Below are 19,948 nucleotides of genomic sequence, written 5' to 3' on the forward strand. Positions count from 1 at the left end.
TCATTTTCAATGGAATCTTCTTTCTATTAAACCCTTTCAGGTTTGAAATGTGTGTTTTGGTTGTATTTGGCCTAGCCTCAGATAACTCTTCCAGGGGATCATTAGTACTCTGTGTTCATACACAGAACTGCTCTCCACTGTTCTGTGCTGTGGCTTTTATTATTACACTTTCTTTCTCTTTTGTTGCTATGCCCGTTAAGCCATTCAGACCAAAATGTGTTTGTTTTTCAAGGGTAAAATAAAAACTAGGTTAAAAAAATATATATTAATCCGATATAGGTCACAAAGAGTGTGTAGATTCCACCCATTCAAGCATGATATATATATATATATATATATATATATATATATATATATATATATATATATATATATATATATATTACAAACAAATAATTACTGTGTATATTATTGTAAAAAATGAGAAATTCAGTTGCTTTCAGTTTCCATTAACATTTTGCTTCCTGGTCCCATTTTTCTGATACTGCATATACATGAATTGCCCTGCAATATGAAACAGAAGGTCAATTATACACCTGAAGAAAACCACAGCAGTGAACTTTATACCTCTAACATTTCTTATGGAATGACTCAATCCTAAAATTCTAGGTAATGCAAAACTTTTGGCCATAGCTTATAAGTGGATTTCACATTTTATATTTCAGATCAAACGACAAGAAATATCAGCATTCAACTATAATTAGAAAAAGATTCAGTATCATCAGCCAATCAGCTTCCAGTTCTAGCGGGCTTCTAATAGACAGTAGATGCCGCTGGAATCACCACATCAATGGTGAATCAAACTTAAAATCAATCGACGCAAGTGCCGACTTTTTCATTGTCATGCTACATAGAAAGCCCAGTTCATATCTATTGGACCGCAAATACTAAACAAAGACAGAATTGGTCCAAATGTATTTTATTATCCATCAAAACCAGCGGGACACAAAACTCCAGTCGTGGTCAACTACCAGACGGTACAGCATTCATCGACAGGCACTATCGCTTAAATATACCTTGACTTTATTCTGTAAAATTATCAGATTTCTGCACAGTAAATATATATATATATAATTCTTATGAATAAACATGTCTTATTGTGCTAGTTTTTTTTTTAGAATTAATGTGAATAGGATTTGTCTTACCCAAAAGAGTGAGCAGTTTAAAAGTCATAATAATCTGGTGACCTCAGAGAGAAAGCTTGTGCTAGCTTCTTGAACAGCCCTGTCTTCAAGGCCTGAAAACAAGAGGAACAGGAGCAGAATTACACTGGGAAACAACTTTCAACACAGTTCTATTGAGGCTATAAATATACAAGAACTCTGGGAGCAAAGATACTAAAGGAAACTCTAGATTGTGATTTATAGTTGAGGAAGAACTGTGAGTGGTCGTGTGGATTGGTTTAATATCCCTCAGCAGAACACGTTCTGTAGGGTGTAGTTAAGAGACACCTCCATCACATGATAGCTTAGGAGTGGAATTCATTAAAGACACACAAACTCTTTCATTTTGTCATTTTGTACAGTACTTGTATTCCATCAAACACGTATACAAGTTTATATGAGCAGCTTTATATGCATTTTATGATTGAAGTGTGTCTTATCTAACACACTCTAGTATATGTATTAAATACATGAAGGGAGTACTTATTCCAACAGTCATATTATTTAGTGTTATCAATAACAAGGCATGGCAGATTCTCAATATGTTGAAAAGGTTTTGGTTATGTGTTAGTTCAACCTTGTTAGGTTGCAATCCGTCTTCTGTTTATATCCTTGAAGCCATGTTTGCGTCTCTGAAGATCTAACTGTTTACTTTTACTTACCACAATAATGAGTATTGGGATAATGAGGATGGCCAGGCCACACAGTACAATGATGGCAACAGCAAACCCAGGGAAGGGTCTGGGAGTGGATGGCACTGAAGAAAAAAAGGAAAAAACAATCAATTTGAAACAAATATGCATGCGTGTCTCGCATCTTGGATTTGGATATATAATAATATATCTATCAACCCCCCCACACAGTATGAGGAATGTACCTGGCTTCCAGTCTGCAAAGCTCTGCAGACGTACAGTACAGCACATTGGCCATCTTCACAGTTTAAAGTGGTTGTAGATAACAAAATAATTTGATGTTTTTCACTTCTGTGTGCTAAATTAGTCTGAAATGTACACATGCAAATTTATTTTTGCATGCGTAGTTTTGTAGTTTTTTTGGTTTTGTAGTTTTATCGGAGATGTAAATTATGCCCTCCCCTTCTTCAACACCTTCTTTCCTGTCATTAACCAATCAGTTTCTTCTCTGAATAACTGACATGCTTTACAGCCAGTTACATGCTTTTACCCAGAAGACATTGCTGAGGTGAAATGACAAAGGAAATGAAATATGTAACAGACTCCTGAAAAAAAGGCATGTAAAATGAGAACCTAAAAAAATGTAAGCATTTCTAATTAATGGAAAGTTACAAAATAATCCTGACATATAGAATATGATTTTTTTCGCAAAGCCTAATTTAAGTGAATCCTAAGCAGGGTCTTATTAGAGCATGCATGTAGAAGTCTTTTTGGAAATGAGTTTGCACATCCTGTATAGATATTTCTGAATGAACACAGTATAGTACCTGGCGGGTTAATAGAAGAGGGGTCTATTTTCAAGCCTTCTGTTTCCAGAGAGGGGATCCCATTAAGTAGGATCTGAGACACCCTGCTTGGTGAGGTGGATCCTGGGGAGAAGGTCACCTCTGTACTGGCAACAACCGAGCCTTTCCTGTGGAGAGAGGGGGCATCATGAATATCACACACTATCATACCTCCTGGACTTATAGCAAAAATATATCAGACAAAACCATATGGAGGAGTGTATACTGATCTGGATTAGAACCCGTCAATACACATGACTTCTAGTTGAAGATCATTTGTACAGAGATCAAGGATGATTTGCCCACTTATATATACAAACTGAGTATTGAAGAGGAAAAGGGTACGGAAAGAGCTAAAAATACTATACATTAAAAAAATACTTACGTGAGTTTCGTTACATAGACTTCTGAAAATCCTTTCTCATTTCCAAAAAGCTTCTTTATCTGTGAGAGATTGAAGAACACACTTGTGGTTAAAACTGTGTTCACAGCTCTTTGATTAGTGTATTGTTATTGTCACTGTACAGTAACCCCACTTAAGCAGTGCAATCCTGAATCTCCCACAGAGTCCAGTTACTCACCGAGGTTGTGACTTGTGTGCTGAGCTCTTTAAACTCTGTGGAGCCTCTGTTAGATAGGCCATCAGAGAAGTCTTTGTTCAGTATTCTCAAACTAAACGGGAACATCTGAAATTGTGCTTGATTTTCTGTTGGGTCCAAAGAAAATACAATTAGCAAATGCTTGAAAAAAAACAAAAAACAGAACACCAAGATAAGATATAGTGTATATTTGGTTCGATGCATTATTGTTGATGTTGCTGTTGGATGTTGATGCTCTGTAGTCTTATACAACCAGTAGATCCCAATTATATTCCAGTCTGAAAGCAGTAAGACTTAGTGGCCATGGACTCCATGATGTTGACTGTAGATGTAAGCCTCCTGTCCCTGTTAACATACCATTGACTTTCAGGGTGCCTCTCACATAGCGTACAGGACTTGTGCTTGCAAGGATACCATCAATGATCTTGGTTGGGTTCACAATTATGGGCGTGCTGAATTGATATTCCACCTTGGTCTGGATCCAATTATCAGAGTTGCTGTGAAAAAAGTTATTAATTCATATTTTTTTGCACATCTACACATAGAATTAATAAAGCATTAGAATTTGAAACCATTATTTTCTACACAGATTACCAGTCTTGTTTCTGTTCAGTACTGACTCAGAATAAATTCATTAGACAAGTAACACTTTAGTTTAAGATCGGTTAAATAATCGATGATGCCTTTATACGTGTGTGTTTAAAAGATGTTATTAATAAAAGCAGGAGATCACAATATACTGTTATAAGAACATTTACTAAATCTTACTTTATAACATGATATGAAGCTTTACAATAGTACTGTCATTGAAATGTTCTGATAATAAACTGTAACTCCTTGTTAAAAATCGTCAAAACCTTTCATTACACATTTACAGATGTCTATAGTTTCAGAAATAAATTGCTAAAATAACACATAGATTAAAGTACTTTTTACAAAGTGAACAATAGTTTTTACATTTATATTTACAATAAAGTTTGCTGGTAAGAAAAAGCCAACACATGTATTCATTTGAGAGCAAGTACAATAGAGCATTACTGGAGTGAGTCTGTTTTATAAAATATCTGACTTGAAATACCTAACCCTACTTTCAGTCCCCAAGGCCATATTAAGTACAGTTGGGTGTGCATCATTTCTGATTTTATAAGCAGCATATCGATATTAAACATAACATACTATAGCTTTTTGATAAGTCACTTACCTAAAGTTTGCAAAGGCTGAATTCACCATTGTTTGACCATAATATGTTTCAAGGATAGGTTTCAACTGAAAATATAGTAAACAAAAAAAAAAATAGTAATTTCTATATCATAAATGAGCCAGAAAACACAAAATGCATATTATTATTATTATTATTATTATTATTATTATTATTATTATTATTATTATTTTGTATTTTATTTGAGTAGTAATTGTAGTAACTTTAAAACATAAATTTGTTGACAAGACTTCTTTACCAATGTTCATGTAGTTATAGTAGTTGTATTAGTTCTCACCCAATTATTGATTTTATCATTAAGTTGAATTGATTCTGCAGATATGCTACTGGACAGTCCTGGTGTAAAGCCGTCTATAAGGAGGAATTCTGTAACAATCCTGAGTGGAGGCAGTGTATTCACACTAGCAGCTGTAAAACAAAAACAAAAAAACACAAAAAAGAGACAAATTAACCAAAGCAATGTGTGATGTAATCTGTGCCACATTGGTGTTGATATAACTCATTGGTGAGCCATATTCTGCATGTTCACAAAGCTGCAAAGATGAGCAGGTTTTAGTACCATTAAGAGAGATTTTACCAAACACACTTTTATTGTGAATTCTACACTGCTAAGATGTAACACGTAAAAGAGCTAAACTGTGTTAATGATTTATTTGAAAACATTATTTTAGCCATATTGTACCAAAAACATAAAAATGAATCTTTGCTGAAATAAATTCCACTTACTGTTCGATGTAATGCTTGTTTTGTCCAATACTAGGTCTCCCAGATTTCCTGATCCAGTCACTGCTGTGTAGAGAGTTCTGACGATGTCGGTATTGCTTGGGGTCGTGGAATTGGCTTTGAATTCCAGATCTACTTCTGGGATGACTGATCCCGGACTGGAAAGGATCGAAAGATTGTAAGAGGTTTATGAATTAAATATAATGAATAAATAATGGCTAATTCAAAAACAATATGGAAGTATACAGTCTCATTTGTTATTCATTCTATTAACATACAAGGGTGAATTGCAGCGTACCAAATTTAGTCCAATCAACAGGGGGATTAAGTGAGTTTGATCCACTTGCTTGGATGAACATTAGTACCATTGCTAATCCCAATTGCAGTGTACCAAAAAGTTGATTAGATCATTGGGATCATCAGTTAAACTCTAACCCTAATTCTAACCTTAACCTTAACCCTAACCATACCACTAAACCTAACTCTAAACCTAACCATAAACCATGCAAACTGTAATTCATAATCTGAATACATTTTCATAGAGAATATCGAGAATAAAATATACAATCAAATTAAACTACACAATTGGTTTCTTACTAGATCCCAGTTTTTCCTTAATAAAAAAAATGAAATTCTCAGATAAAAAAAAAACCTGCGTTATTCCGCAATTAAAATAAAAGGCTAAAATGGAGTTTAAATAAAAGGCTAAAATGGCTTAATGTGGATCTGCAAGGGTCTGGTTTAGTGTGCTGCAATCACTACTAAACTTGATCTAGTTTAACTGATGACCCCAATGAGCTCATGAACTTTAGGTACAGGATCATCAACGGTACTTATGTTAGTCCAAGCAAGTGGATCAAACTCACTTAATCACCCTGTCAGGCACATCAAGTGCACTACATCTGGTACGCTGCAATGACCGAAGAATTTACATGTAAACTGCATGGGCATTTTCAGAGAGGCCAAAATATTTTAGGGGGATCTGTATAATGATTGCACCGACTATCTGAAAAACCTGCTGTTCAGCATACAGTACTGTAAACATGTTTCTTTAAAAATGTACTGTTGGTAGAATTAAATACATTTAGTTTTAATTGAATTGAATTTTCATTTGTTTTTGTGCTTAAATGTGTTTAAAGGCATACAGAAGTATCAGAAGTTTGATGAAACAGACCCGTTAAATAATAAAACTATACTTTATACTGAGTAGTGTGTTTACTTCTGGTTCTGCCTGAAGGCTTCAGGCTCCTACTTGTTGTCATGGTCAGGATATTTTCAAGATATTCCTCTTGATATAAACCTATTTTGTATTTCAATAAAATAATACATTGAAAATGTGTGTGACACAACCTAGTACACAACTGGTAATACTGGAGAACATGTTATATTGTAATAGTAAAATGATTGAAAGGCCAGTAACCTGTTTGTTATATTCAAATACAACATGAAGCAGCTCTTACCTGAAACTTCTAACCAGTGCTCTGAGGAAATCAGGATACCGCCCTATGTAAACTTTATGTAGCTGGAAAAGATCAGAAATTACATTTGCATTCATTCCGAAGTCTATATACTATACCAGTACATTCAAAGAGTACTGATAGAAATATGCTGATTTGTATGTTACTTTCCAGTTTGCGTGGTAACATATCAGCAGTTTTGACTTGTATGCACTCTTTATGTGTGGCTTACAAAAAAAATGAAGCTAAATTTCGAACTCATACTGGGATATAATTAATATTGCATATCACAAGAAATAATGTATTCAAGAGTGAAATAATAGATTTGATGTATCGTATTAATAAAAGAAAACCAAATACAGACTTACATCTCTGCTAACTTTATCACTTAAGTTTTTGAAATCCTGTGACTTCACATCTCTCAGGGTTTCTTTGAAATCCATTGCAATTCTGAATGAAAGTTGTATGAATTTAGGACCATTGGGATCAGAAGTAGTTTGAGTGGTTGTAGTAGGGGCTGCACTGGTTGAGGTTGTAGTGGGGGCAGCTGTGGCTGTGGTCGTAGTTGTGGCTGCAGTGGTTGTAGTAGGGGCTGCAGTGGTTTTGGTTGTAGTTGGGGCTGTAGTGGTTGCAGTTGGGGCTGCAGTGGTTGTGGTTGTAGTAGAGGATATAGCGGTTGTGGTTGTAGTGGGGACTGCAGTGGTTGTGGTTGTAGTAGGGGCTGCAGTGGTTGTGGTTGTAGTGGGGTTGGCTGTAGTTGTGGTTGTAGTAGGGGCTGCAGTGGTTGTGGTGGTAGTGGGGACTGCAGTGGTTGTTTTTGTAGTAGGGGCTGCAGTGGTTGTGGTTGTAGTAGGGGCTGCAGTGGTTTTGGTTGTAGTGGGGGCTGCAGTTGTGGTTGTAGTAGGGGCTGCAGAGGTTGAGGTTGTGGTGGGGGCTGCAGTGGTTGTGGTTGTAGTGGGGGTGGCTGTCGTTGTGGTTGTAGTGGGGGTGGCTGTCGTTGTGGTTGTAGTTAAGACTGCAGTGGTTGAGGTTGTAGTGGGGGCTGCAGTAGTTGTGGCTGTTGTTGTAGTAGGGGCTACAGTGCTTGTGGTTGTAGTTGGGGTTGCAGTTGTTGTGGTTGTAGTGGGAGCTGCAGTAGTTGTGGTTGTAGTTGGGGTTGCAGTGGTTGTGGTTGTACTGGGGGTGGCTGTTGTTGTGGTTGTAGTAGGGACTGCAGTGGTTGAGGTTGTAGTGGGGGCTACAGTAGTTGTGGCTGTTGTTATAGTAGGGGCTACATTGGTTGTGGTTGTAGTTGGGGTTGCAGTTGTTGTGGTTGTAGTGGGGGCTGCAGTAGTTGTGGTTGTAGTTGGGGTTGCAGTGTTTGTGGTTGTACTGGGGGTGGCTGTGGATGTGGTTGTAAAAGGGGCTGCAGTGGTTGTAGTTGTAGTGGGGGATGCAGTGGTTGTGGTTGTAGTTGGGGCTGCAGTGGTTGTGGTTGTAGTGGGGGCTGCAGTAGTTGTGGTTGCAATTAGGGCTGCAGTAGTTGTGGTTGTAGTTGGGACTGCAGTGGTTGTGATAGTAGTAGGAGCTGCAGTGGTTGTTGTTGAGGCTGCAATGGTTGTGGATGTAGTGGGGGCTGCAGTTGTGGTTGTAGTGGGGGCTGCAGTAGTTGTGGTTGTAGTTGGGGTTGCAGTGCTTGTGGTTGTAGTAGGGGCAGCAGTGGTTGTGGTTGTAGTAGGGGCCGCAGTTGTTGTGGTTGTAGTAGGGGCTGCAGTGGTTGTGGTTGTAGTGGGGACTGCAGTGGTTGTGGTTGTAGTAGGGGCTGCAGTGGTTGTGGTTGTAGTAGGGGCTGCAGTGGTTGTGGTTGTAGTGGGGGTGGCTGTCGTTGTGGTTGTAGTGGGGGTGGCTGTCGTTGTGGTTGTAGTAGGGGCTGCAGTGGTTGAGGTTGTAGTGGGGGCTGCAGTAGTAGTGGCTGTTGTTGTAGAAGGGGCAACAGTGGTTGTGGTTGTAGTGCGGACTGCAGTGGTTGAGGTTGTAGTGGGGGCTGCAGTAGTTGTGGCTGTAGTAGGGGCTGCAGTGGTTGTGGTTGTAATAGGGGATGCAGTGGTTGTAGTTCGGGTTGCAGTGCTTGTGGTTGTAGTATGGGCAGCAGTGGTTGTGGTTGAAGTAGGGGCAGCAGTGGTTGTGGATGTAGTGGGAGCTGCAGTGGTTGTGGTTGTAGTGGGGGCTGCAGTTGTGGTTGTAGTAGGGGCTGCAGAGGTTGAGGTTGTAGTGGGGGCTGCAGTGGTTGTGGTTGAAGTGGGGGCTGCAGCGGTTGTGGTTGAGGGTGCAGTGGTTGTGGTTGTACTTGGGGCTGCAGTGGTTGTGGTTGTAGTGGGGGCTGCAGTGGTTGTGGTTGTAGTGGGGGAGGCTGTAGTTGAGGTTGTAGTAGGTGCTGCAGTGGTTGTGGTTGTAGTGGGGACTGCAGTGGTTGTGGTTGTAGTAGGGGCTGCAGTGGTTGTGGTTGTAGTGGGGGCTGCAGTGGTTGTGGTTGTAGTGGGGGCTGCAGTGGTTGTGGTTGTAGTAGGGGCTGCAGTGGTAGTGATTGTAGTGGGGTTGGCTGTAGTTGTGGTTGTAGTAGGTGCTGCAGTGGTTGTGGTTGTAGTAGGGGCTGCAGTGGTTGTGGTTGTAATAGCGGCTGCAGTGGTTGTGGTTGTAGTGGGGACTGCAGTGGTTGTGGTTGTAATGGGGGTTGCAGTGGTTGTGGTTGTAGTAGGGGCTGCAGTGGTTGTGGTGGTAGTGGGGACTGCAGTGGTTGTGGTTGTAGTAGGGGCTGCAGTGGTTGTGGTGGTAGTGGGGACTGCAGTGGTTGTGGTTGTAATGGGGGTGGCTGTAGTTGTGGTTGTAGTAGGTGCTGCAGTGGTTGTAGCTGTAGTGGGGACTGCAGTGGTTGTGGTTGTAGTGGGGGCTGCAGCGGTTGTGGTTGAGGGTGCAGTGGTTGTGGTTGTAATTGGGGCTGCAGTGGTTGTGGTTGTAGTAGGGGCTGCAGTGGTTGTGGTTGTAGTGGGTACTGCAGTGGTTGTCGTTGTAGTAGGGGCTGCAGTGGTAGTGGTTGTAGTGGGGTTGGCTGTAGTTGTCGTTGTAGTAAGTGCTGCAGAGGTTGTGGTTGTAGTGGGGAGTGCAGTGGTTGTGGTTGTAGTAGTGGCTGCAGTGGTTGTGGTTGTAGTGGGGACTGCAGTGGTTGTGGTTGTAATGGGGGTTGCAGTGGTTGTGGTTGTAGTAGGGGCTGTAGTGGTTATGGTGGTAGTGGGGACTGCAGTGGTTGAGGTTGTAGTAGGGGCTGCAGTGGTTGTGGTTGTAATAGGGGCTGCAGTGGTTGTGGTTGTAGTGGGGGCTGCAGTTGTGGTTGTAGTAGGGGCTGCAGAGGTTGAGGTTGTAGTGGGGGCTGCAGTGGTTGTGGTTGTAGTGGGGTTGGCTGTAGTTGAGGTTGTAGTAGGTGCTGCAGTGGTTGTGGTTGTAGTGGGGACTGCAGTGGTTGTGGTTGTAGTAGGGGCTGCAGTGGTTGTGGTTGTAGTGGGGACTGCAGTGGTTGTGGTTGTAATGGGGGTTGCAGTGGTTGTGGTTGTAGTAGGGGCTGCAGTGGTTGTGGTGGTAGTGAGGACTGCAGTGGTTGTGGTTGTAGTAGGGGCTGCAGTGGTTGTAGTTGTAGTAGGGGCTGCAGTGGTTGTGGTTGTAGTGGGGGCTGCAGTTGTGGTTGTAGTAGGGGCTGCAGAGGTTGAGGTTGTAGTGGGGGCTGCAGTGGTTGTGGTTGTAGTGGGGGCTGCAGCGGTTGTGGTTGAGGGTGCAGTGGTTGTGGTTGTAGTTGGGGCTGCAGTGGTGGTGGTTGTAGTGGGGGCTGCAGTGGTTGTGGTTGTAGTGAGCGAGGCTGTAGTTGAGGTTGTAGTAGGTGCTGCAGTGGTTGCGGTTGTAGTGGGGACTGCAGTGGTTGTGGTTGTAGTAGGGGCTGCAGTGGTAGTGGTTGTAGTGGGGTTGGCTGTAGTTGTGGTTGTAGTAGGTGCTGCAGTGGTTGTGGTTGTAGTGGGGAGTGCAGTGGTTGTGGTTGTAGTAGGGGCTGCAGTGGTTGTGGTGGTAGTGGGGACTGCAGTGGTTGTGGTTGTAGTAGGGGCTGCAGTGGTTGTGGTGGTAGTGGGGACTGCAGTGGTTGTGGTTGTAATGGGGGTGGCTGTAGTTGTGGTTGTAGTAGGTGCTGCAGTGGTTGTAGCTGTAGTGGGGACTGCAGTGGTTGTGGTTGTAGTGGGGGCTGCAGCGGTTGTGGTTGAGGGTGCAGTGGTTGTGGTTGTAATTGGGGCTGCAGTGGTTGTGGTTGTAGTAGGGGCTGCAGTGGTTGTGGTTGTAGTGGGTTCTGCAGTGGTTGTCGTTGTAGTAGGGGCTGCAGTGGTAGTGGTTGTAGTGGGGTTGGCTGTAGTTGTCGTTGTAGTAAGTGCTGCAGAGGTTGTGGTTGTAGTGGGGAGTGCAGTGGTTGTGGTTGTAGTAGTGGCTGCAGTGGTTGTGGTTGTAGTGGGGACTGCAGTGGTTGTGGTTGTAATGGGGGTTGCAGTGGTTGTGGTTGTAGTAGGGGCTGTAGTGGTTATGGTGGTAGTGGGGACTGCAGTGGTTGAGGTTGTAGTAGGGGCTGCAGTGGTTGTGGTTGTAATAGGGGCTGCAGTGGTTGTGGTTGTAGTGGGGGCTGCAGTTGTGGTTGTAGTAGGGGCTGCAGAGGTTGAGGTTGTAGTGGGGGCTGCAGTGGTTGTGGTTGTAGTGGGGTTGGCTGTAGTTGAGGTTGTAGTAGGTGCTGCAGTGGTTGTGGTTGTAGTGGGGACTGCAGTGGTTGTGGTTGTAGTAGGGGCTGCAGTGGTTGTGGTTGTAGTGGGGACTGCAGTGGTTGTGGTTGTAATGGGGGTTGCAGTGGTTGTGGTTGTAGTAGGGGCTGCAGTGGTTGTGGTGGTAGTGAGGACTGCAGTGGTTGTGGTTGTAGTAGGGGCTGCAGTGGTTGTAGTTGTAGTAGGGGCTGCAGTGGTTGTGGTTGTAGTGGGGGCTGCAGTTGTGGTTGTAGTAGGGGCTGCAGAGGTTGAGGTTGTAGTGGGGGCTGCAGTGGTTGTGGTTGTAGTGGGGGCTGCAGCGGTTGTGGTTGAGGGTGCAGTGGTTGTGGTTGTAGTTGGGGCTGCAGTGGTGGTGGTTGTAGTGGGGGCTGCAGTGGTTGTGGTTGTAGTGAGCGAGGCTGTAGTTGAGGTTGTAGTAGGTGCTGCAGTGGTTGCGGTTGTAGTGGGGACTGCAGTGGTTGTGGTTGTAGTAGGGGCTGCAGTGGTTGTGGTTGTAGTGGGGGCTGCAGTGGTTGTGGTTGTAGTGGGGGCTGCAGTGGTTGTGGTTGTAGTAGGGGCTGCAGTGGTTGTGGTTGTAGTGGGGACTGCAGTGGTTGTGGTTGTAATGGGGGTTGCAGTGGTTGTGGTTGTAGTAGGGGCTGCAGTGGTTGTGGTGGTAGTGAGGACTGCAGTGGTTGTGGTTGTAGTAGGGGCTGCAGTGGTTGTAGTTGTAGTAGGGGCTGCAGTGGTTGTGGTTGTAGTGGGGGCTGCAGTTGTGGTTGTAGTAGGGGCTGCAGAGGTTGAGGTTGTAGTGGGGGCTGCAGTGGTTGTGGTTGTAGTGGGGGCTGCAGCGGTTGTGGTTGAGGGTGCAGTGGTTGTGGTTGTAGTTGGGGCTGCAGTGGTGGTGGTTGTAGTGGGGGCTGCAGTGGTTGTGGTTGTAGTGAGCAAGGCTGTAGTTGAGGTTGTAGTAGGTGCTGCAGTGGTTGCGGTTGTAGTGGGGACTGCAGTGGTTGTGGTTGTAGTAGGGGCTGCAGTGGTAGTGGTTGTAGTGGGGTTGGCTGTAGTTGTGGTTGTAGTAGGTGCTGCAGTGGTTGTGGTTGTAGTGGGGAGTGCAGTGGTTGTGGTTGTAGTAGGGGCTGCAGTGGTTGTGGTGGTAGTGGGGACTGCAGTGGTTGTGGTTGTAGTAGGGGCTGCAGTGGTTGTGGTGGTAGTGGGGACTGCAGTGGTTGTGGTTGTAATGGGGGTGGCTGTAGTTGTGGTTGTAGTAGGTGCTGCAGTGGTTGTAGCTGTAGTGGGGACTGCAGTGGTTGTGGTTGTAGTGGGGGCTGCAGCGGTTGTGGTTGAGGGTGCAGTGGTTGTGGTTGTAATTGGGGCTGCAGTGGTTGTGGTTGTAGTAGGGGCTGCAGTGGTTGTGGTTGTAGTGGGTTCTGCAGTGGTTGTCGTTGTAGTAGGGGCTGCAGTGGTAGTGGTTGTAGTGGGGTTGGCTGTAGTTGTCGTTGTAGTAAGTGCTGCAGAGGTTGTGGTTGTAGTGGGGAGTGCAGTGGTTGTGGTTGTAGTAGTGGCTGCAGTGGTTGTGGTTGTAGTGGGGACTGCAGTGGTTGTGGTTGTAATGGGGGTTGCAGTGGTTGTGGTTGTAGTAGGGGCTGTAGTGGTTATGGTGGTAGTGGGGACTGCAGTGGTTGAGGTTGTAGTAGGGGCTGCAGTGGTTGTGGTTGTAATAGGGGCTGCAGTGGTTGTGGTTGTAGTGGGGGCTGCAGTTGTGGTTGTAGTAGGGGCTGCAGAGGTTGAGGTTGTAGTGGGGGCTGCAGTGGTTGTGGTTGTAGTGGGGTTGGCTGTAGTTGAGGTTGTAGTAGGTGCTGCAGTGGTTGTGGTTGTAGTGGGGACTGCAGTGGTTGTGGTTGTAGTAGGGGCTGCAGTGGTTGTGGTTGTAGTGGGGACTGCAGTGGTTGTGGTTGTAATGGGGGTTGCAGTGGTTGTGGTTGTAGTAGGGGCTGCAGTGGTTGTGGTGGTAGTGAGGACTGCAGTGGTTGTGGTTGTAGTAGGGGCTGCAGTGGTTGTAGTTGTAGTAGGGGCTGCAGTGGTTGTGGTTGTAGTGGGGGCTGCAGTTGTGGTTGTAGTAGGGGCTGCAGAGGTTGAGGTTGTAGTGGGGGCTGCAGTGGTTGTGGTTGTAGTGGGGGCTGCAGCGGTTGTGGTTGAGGGTGCAGTGGTTGTGGTTGTAGTTGGGGCTGCAGTGGTGGTGGTTGTAGTGGGGGCTGCAGTGGTTGTGGTTGTAGTGAGCGAGGCTGTAGTTGAGGTTGTAGTAGGTGCTGCAGTGGTTGCGGTTGTAGTGGGGACTGCAGTGGTTGTGGTTGTAGTAGGGGCTGCAGTGGTTGTGGTTGTAGTGGGGGCTGCAGTGGTTGTGGTTGTAGTGGGGGCTGCAGTGGTTGTGGTTGTAGTAGGGGCTGCAGTGGTTGTGGTTGTAGTGGGGACTGCAGTGGTTGTGGTTGTAGTAGGGGCTGCAGTGGTAGTGGTTGTAGTGGGGTTGGCTGTAGTTGTGGTTGTAGTAGGTGCTGCAGTGGTTGTGGTTGTAGTGGGGAGTGCAGTGGTTGTGGTTGTAGTAGGGGCTGCAGTGGTTGTGGTTGTAGTAGCGGCTGCAGTGGTTGTGGTTGTAGTGGGGACTGCAGTGGTTGTGGTTGTACTGGGGGTTGCAGTGGTTGTGGTTGTAGTAGGGGCTGCAGTGGTTGTGGTGGTAGTGGGGACTGTAGTGGTTGTGGTTGTAGTAGGGGCTGCAGTGGTTGTGGTTGTAGTAGGGGCTGCAGTGGTTGTGGTTGTAGTGGGGACTGCAGTGGTTGTGGTTGTAGTGGGGGCTGCAGCGGTTGTGGTTGAGGGTGCAGTGGTTGTGGTTGTAGTTGGGGCTGCAGTGGTTGTAGCTGTAGTAGGGGCTGCAGTTGTTGTGGTTGTAGTGGGGACTGCAGTGGTTGTGGTTGTAGTGGGGGCTGCAGTGGTTGTGGTTGTAGTGGGGCCTGCAGTGGTTGTGGTTGTAGTAGGGGCTGCAGTGGTTGTGGTTGTAGTGGGGACTGCAGTGGTTGTGGTTGTAGTAGGGGCTGCAGTGGTAGTGGTTGTAGTGGGGTTGGCTGTAGTTGTGGTTGTAGTAGGTGCTGCAGTGGTTGTGGTTGTAGTGGGGAGTGCAGTGGTTGTGGTTGTAGTAGGGGCTGCAGTGGTTGTGGTTGTAATAGCGGCTGCAGTGGTTGTGGTTGTAGTGGGGACTGCAGTGGTTGTGGTTGTAATGTGGGTTGCAGTGGTTGTGGTTGTAGTAGGGGCTGCAGTGGTTGTGGTGGTAGTGGGGACTGCAGTGGTTGTGGTTCTAGTAGGGGCTGCAGTGGTTGTGGTGGTAGTGGGGACTGCAGTGGTTGTGGTTGTAATGGGGGTGGCTGTAGTTGTGGTTGTAGTAGGGGCTGCAGTGGTTGTAGCTGTAGTGGGGACTGCAGTGGTTGTGGTTGTAGTGGGGGCTGCAGCGGTTGTGGTTGAGGGTGCAGTGGTTGTGGTTATAATTGGGGCTGCAGTGGTTATGGTTGTAGTAGGGGCTGCAGTGGTTGTGGTAGTAGTGGGGGCTGCAGTGGTTGTCGTTGTAGTAGGGACTGCAGTGGTAGTGGTTGTAGTGGGGTTGGCTGTAGTTGTCGTTGTAGTAGGTGCTGCAGAGGTTGTGGTTGTAGTGGGGAGTGCAGTGGTTGTGGTTGTAGTAGGGGCTGCAGTGGTTGTGGTTGTAGTAGTGGCTGCTGTGGTTGTGGTTGTAGTGGGGACTGCAGTGGTTGTGGTTGTAATGGGGGTTGCAGTGGTTGTGGTTGTAGTAGGGGCTGCAGTGGATGTGGTGGTAGTGGGGACTGCAGTGGTTGTGGTTGTAGTAGGGGCTGCAGTGGTTGTGGTTGTAATAGGGGCTGCAGTGGTTGTGGTTGTAGTGGGGGCTGCAGTTGTGGTTGTAGTAGGGGCTGCAGAGGTTGAGGTTGTAGTGGGAGCTGCAGTGGTTGTGGTTGTAGTGGGGTTGGCTGTAGTTGAGGTTGTAGTAGGTGCTGCAGTGGTTGTGGTTGTAGTGGGGACTGCAGTGGTTGTGGTTGTAGTAGGGGCTGCAGTGGTTGTGGTTGTAGTGGGGGCTGCAGTGGTTGTGGTTGTAGTGGGGGCTGCAGTTGTGGTTGTAGTAGGGGCTGCAGTGGTTGCGGTTGTAGTGGGGACTGCAGTGGTTGTGGTTGTAGTAGGGGCTGCAGTGGTTGTGGTTGTAGTGGGGGCTGCAGTTGTGGTTGTAGTAGGGGCTGCAGAGGTTGAGGTTGTAGTGGGGGCTGCAGTGGTTGTGGTTGTAGTGGGGTTGGCTGTAGTTGAGGTTGTAGTAGGTGCTGCAGTGGTTGTGGTTGTAGTGGGGAGTGCAGTGGTTGTGGTTGTAGTAGGGGCTGCAGTGGTTGTGGTTGTAGTAGTGGCTGCTGTGGTTGTGGTTGTAGTGGGGACTGCAGTGGTTGTGGTTGTAATGGGGGTTGCAGTGGTTGTGGTTGTAGTAGGGGCTGCAGTGGATGTGGTGGTAGTGGGGACTGCAGTGGTTGTGGTTGTAGTAGGGGCTGCAGTGGTTGTGGTTGTAATAGGGGCTGCAGTGGTTGTGGTTGTAGTGGGGGCTGCAGTTGTGGTTGTAGTAGGGGCTGCAGAGGTTGAGGTTGTAGTGGGAGCTGCAGTGGTTGTGGTTGTAGTGGGGTTGGCTGTAGTTGAGGTTGTAGTAGGTGCTGCAGTGGTTGTGGTTGTAGTGGGGACTGCAGTGGTTGTGGTTGTAGTAGGGGCTGCAGTGGTTGTGGTTGTAGTGGGGGCTGCAGTGGTTGTGGTTGTAGTGGGGGCTGCAGTTGTGGTTGTAGTAGGGGCTGCAGTGGTTGCGGTTGTAGTGGGGACTGCAGTGGTTGTGGTTGTAGTAGGGGCTGCAGTGGTTGTGGTTGTAGTGGGGGCTGCAGTTGTGGTTGTAGTAGGGGCTGCAGAGGTTGAGGTTGTAGTGGGGGCTGCAGTGGTTGTGGTTGTAGTGGGGTTGGCTGTAGTTGAGGTTGTAGTAGGTGCTGCAGTGGTTGTGGTTGTAGTGGGGACTGCAGTGGTTGTGGTTGTAGTAGGGGCTGCAGTGGTTGTGGTTGTAGTGGGGACTGCAGTGGTTGTGGTTGTAATGGGGGTTGCAGTGGTTGTGGTTGTAGTAGGGGCTGCAGTGGTTGTGGTGGTAGTGAGGACTGCAGTGGTTGTGGTTGTAGTAGGGGCTGCAGTGGTTGTAGTTGTAGTAGGGGCTGCAGTGGTTGTGGTTGTAGTGGGGGCTGCAGTTGTGGTTGTAGTAGGGGCTGCAGAGGTTGAGGTTGTAGTGGGGGCTGCAGTGGTTGTGGTTGTAGTGGGGGCTGCAGCGGTTGTGGTTGAGGGTGCAGTGGTTGTGGTTGTAGTTGGGGCTGCAGTGGTGGTGGTTGTAGTGGGGGCTGCAGTGGTTGTGGTTGTAGTGGGCGAGGCTGTAGTTGAGGTTGTAGTAGGTGCTGCAGTGGTTGCGGTTGTAGTGGGGACTGCAGTGGTTGTGGTTGTAGTAGGGGCTGCAGTGGTTGTGGTTGTAGTGGGGGCTGCAGTGGTTGTGGTTGTAGTGGGGGCTGCAGTGGTTGTGGTTGTAGTAGGGGCTGCAGTGGTTGTGGTTGTAGTGGGGACTGCAGTGGTTGTGGTTGTAGTAGGGGCTGCAGTGGTAGTGGTTGTAGTGGGGTTGGCTGTAGTTGTGGTTGTAGTAGGTGCTGCAGTGGTTGTGGTTGTAGTGGGGAGTGCAGTGGTTGTGGTTGTAGTAGGGGCTGCAGTGGTTGTGGTTGTAATAGCGGCTGCAGTGGTTGTGGTTGTAGTGGGGACTGCAGTGGTTGTGGTTGTAATGGGGGTTGCAGTGGTTGTGGTTGTAGTAGGGGCTGCAGTGGTTGTGGTTGTAATAGCGGCTGCAGTTTTTGTGGTTGTAGTGGGGACTGCAGTGGTTGTGGTTGTAATGGGGGTTGCAGTGGTTGTGGATGTAGTAGGGGCTGCAGTGGTTGTGGTGGTAGTGGGGACTGCAGTGGTTGTGGTTCTAGTAGGGGCTGCAGTGGTTGTGGTGGTAGTGGGGACTGCAGTGGTTGTGGTTGTAGTGGGGGCTGCAGTGGTTGTGGTTGTAGTGGGGACTGCAGTGGTTGTGGTTGTAGTGGGGGCTGCAGCGGTTGTGGTTGTAGTGGGGGCTGCAGTGGTTGTGGTTGTAGTGGGGACTGCAGTGGTTGTGGTTGTAGTGGGGGCTGCAGCGGTTGTGGTTGAGGGTGCAGTGGTTGTGGTTGTAGTTGGGGCTGCAGTGGTTGTAGCTGTAGTAGGGGCTGCAGTTGTTGTGGTTGTAGTGGGGACTGCAGTGGTTGTGGTTGTAGTGGGGGCTGCAGTGGTTGTGGTTGTAGTGGGGCCTGCAGTGGTTGTGGTTGTAGTAGGGGCTGCAGTGGTTGTGGTTGTAGTGGGGACTGCAGTGGTTGTGGTTGTAGTAGGGGCTGCAGTGGATGTGGTGGTAGTGGGGACTGCAGTGGTTGTGGTTGTAGTAGGGGCTGCAGTGGTTGTGGTTGTAATAGGGGCTGCAGTGGTTGTGGTTGTAGTGGGGGCTGCAGTTGTGGTTGTAGTAGGGGCTGCAGAGGTTGAGGTTGTAGTGGGAGCTGCAGTGGTTGTGGTTGTAGTGGGGTTGGCTGTAGTTGAGGTTGTAGTAGGTGCTGCAGTGGTTGTGGTTGTAGTGGGGACTGCAGTGGTTGTGGTTGTAGTAGGGGCTGCAGTGGTTGTGGTTGTAGTGGGGGCTGCAGTGGTTGTGGTTGTAGTGGGGGCTGCAGTTGTGGTTGTAGTAGGGGCTGCAGTGGTTGCGGTTGTAGTGGGGACTGCAGTGGTTGTGGTTGTAGTAGGGGCTGCAGTGGTTGTGGTTGTAGTGGGGGCTGCAGTTGTGGTTGTAGTAGGGGCTGCAGAGGTTGAGGTTGTAGTGGGGGCTGCAGTGGTTGTGGTTGTAGTGGGGTTGGCTGTAGTTGAGGTTGTAGTAGGTGCTGCAGTGGTTGTGGTTGTAGTGGGGACTGCAGTGGTTGTGGTTGTAGTAGGGGCTGCAGTGGTTGTGGTTGTAGTGGGGACTGCAGTGGTTGTGGTTGTAATGGGGGTTGCAGTGTATGTGGTTGTAGTAGGGGCTGCAGTGGTTGTGGTGGTAGTGAGGACTGCAGTGGTTGTGGTTGTAGTAGGGGCTGCAGTGGTTGTAGTTGTAGTAGGGGCTGCAGTGGTTGTGGTTGTAGTGGGGGCTGCAGTTGTGGTTGTAGTAGGGGCTGCAGAGGTTGAGGTTGTAGTGGGGGCTGCAGTGGTTGTGGTTGTAGTGGGGGCTGCAGCGGTTGTGGTTGAGGGTGCAGTGGTTGTGGTTGTAGTTGGGGCTGCAGTGGTGGTGGTTGTAGTGGGGGCTGCAGTGGTTGTGGTTGTAGTGGGCGAGGCTGTAGTTGAGGTTGTAGTAGGTGCTGCAGTGGTTGCGGTTGTAGTGGGGACTGCAGTGGTTGTGGTTGTAGTAGGGGCTGCAGTGGTTGTGGTTGTAGTGGGGGCTGCAGTGGTTGTGGTTGTAGTGGGGGCTGCAGTGGTTGTGGTTGTAGTAGGGGCTGCAGTGGTTGTGGTTGTAGTGGGGACTGCAGTGGTTGTGGTTGTAGTAGGGGCTGCAGTGGTAGTGGTTGTAGTGGGGTTGGCTGTAGTTGTGGTTGTAGTAGGTGCTGCAGTGGTTGTGGTTGTAGTGGGGAGTGCAGTGGTTGTGGTTGTAGTAGGGGCTGCAGTGGTTGTGGTTGTAATAGCGGCTGCAGTGGTTGTGGTTGTAGTGGGGACTGCAGTGGTTGTGGTTGTAATGGGGGTTGCAGTGGTTGTGGTTGTAGTAGGGGCTGCAGTGGTTGTGGTTGTAATAGCGGCTGCAGTTTTTGTGGTTGTAGTGGGGACTGCAGTGGTTGTGGTTGTAATGGGGGTTGCAGTGGTTGTGGTTGTAGTAGGGGCTGCAGTGGTTGTGGTGGTAGTGGGGACTGCAGTGGTTGTGGTTCTAGTAGGGGCTGCAGTGGTTGTGGTGGTAGTGGGGACTGCAGTGGTTGTGGTTGTAGTGGGGGCTGCAGTGGTTGTGGTTGTAGTGGGGACTGCAGTGGTTGTGGTTGTAGTGGGGGCTGCAGCGGTTGTGGTTGTAGTGGGGGCTGCAGTGGTTGTGGTTGTAGTGGGGACTGCAGTGGTTGTGGTTGTAGTGGGGGCTGCAGCGGTTGTGGTTGAGGGTGCAGTGGTTGTGGTTGTAGTTGGGGCTGCAGTGGTTGTAGCTGTAGTAGGGGCTGCAGTTGTTGTGGTTGTAGTGGGGACTGCAGTGGTTGTGGTTGTAGTGGGGGCTGCAGTGGTTGTGGTTGTAGTGGGGCCTGCAGTGGTTGTGGTTGTAGTAGGGGCTGCAGTGGTTGTGGTTGTAGTGGGGACTGCAGTGGTTGTGGTTGTAGTAGGGGCTGCAGTGGTAGTGGTTGTAGTGGGGTTGGCTGTAGTTGT

General features: G+C 47.8%; 1 protein-coding gene across 1 annotated transcript; it reads right to left on the reverse strand.

Annotated features, from left to right (window-relative positions):
- Positions 1-369: 369 nt before the first annotated feature.
- On the reverse strand, positions 370-7,350 carry LOC131700543 (uncharacterized). Its single transcript, XM_058998446.1, has 12 exons — positions 7,007-7,350; positions 6,642-6,703; positions 5,185-5,339; positions 4,736-4,866; positions 4,441-4,505; positions 3,597-3,736; positions 3,222-3,346; positions 3,026-3,084; positions 2,623-2,768; positions 1,826-1,920; positions 1,146-1,237; positions 370-504 (listed from the first exon to the last, which is right to left on the reverse strand). Exons 1-11 carry the CDS (start codon positions 7,079-7,081, stop codon positions 1,163-1,165), a joined length of 1,128 nt encoding a protein of 375 aa, XP_058854429.1. The 5' UTR covers positions 7,082-7,350; the 3' UTR covers positions 370-504; positions 1,146-1,162.
- Between the last annotated feature and the right edge of the window lie 12,598 nt (positions 7,351-19,948).

This window comes from Acipenser ruthenus, chromosome 24 (genome assembly GCF_902713425.1).
Source record: "Acipenser ruthenus chromosome 24, fAciRut3.2 maternal haplotype, whole genome shotgun sequence".
Lineage (NCBI taxonomy): Eukaryota > Metazoa > Chordata > Actinopteri > Acipenseriformes > Acipenseridae > Acipenser > Acipenser ruthenus.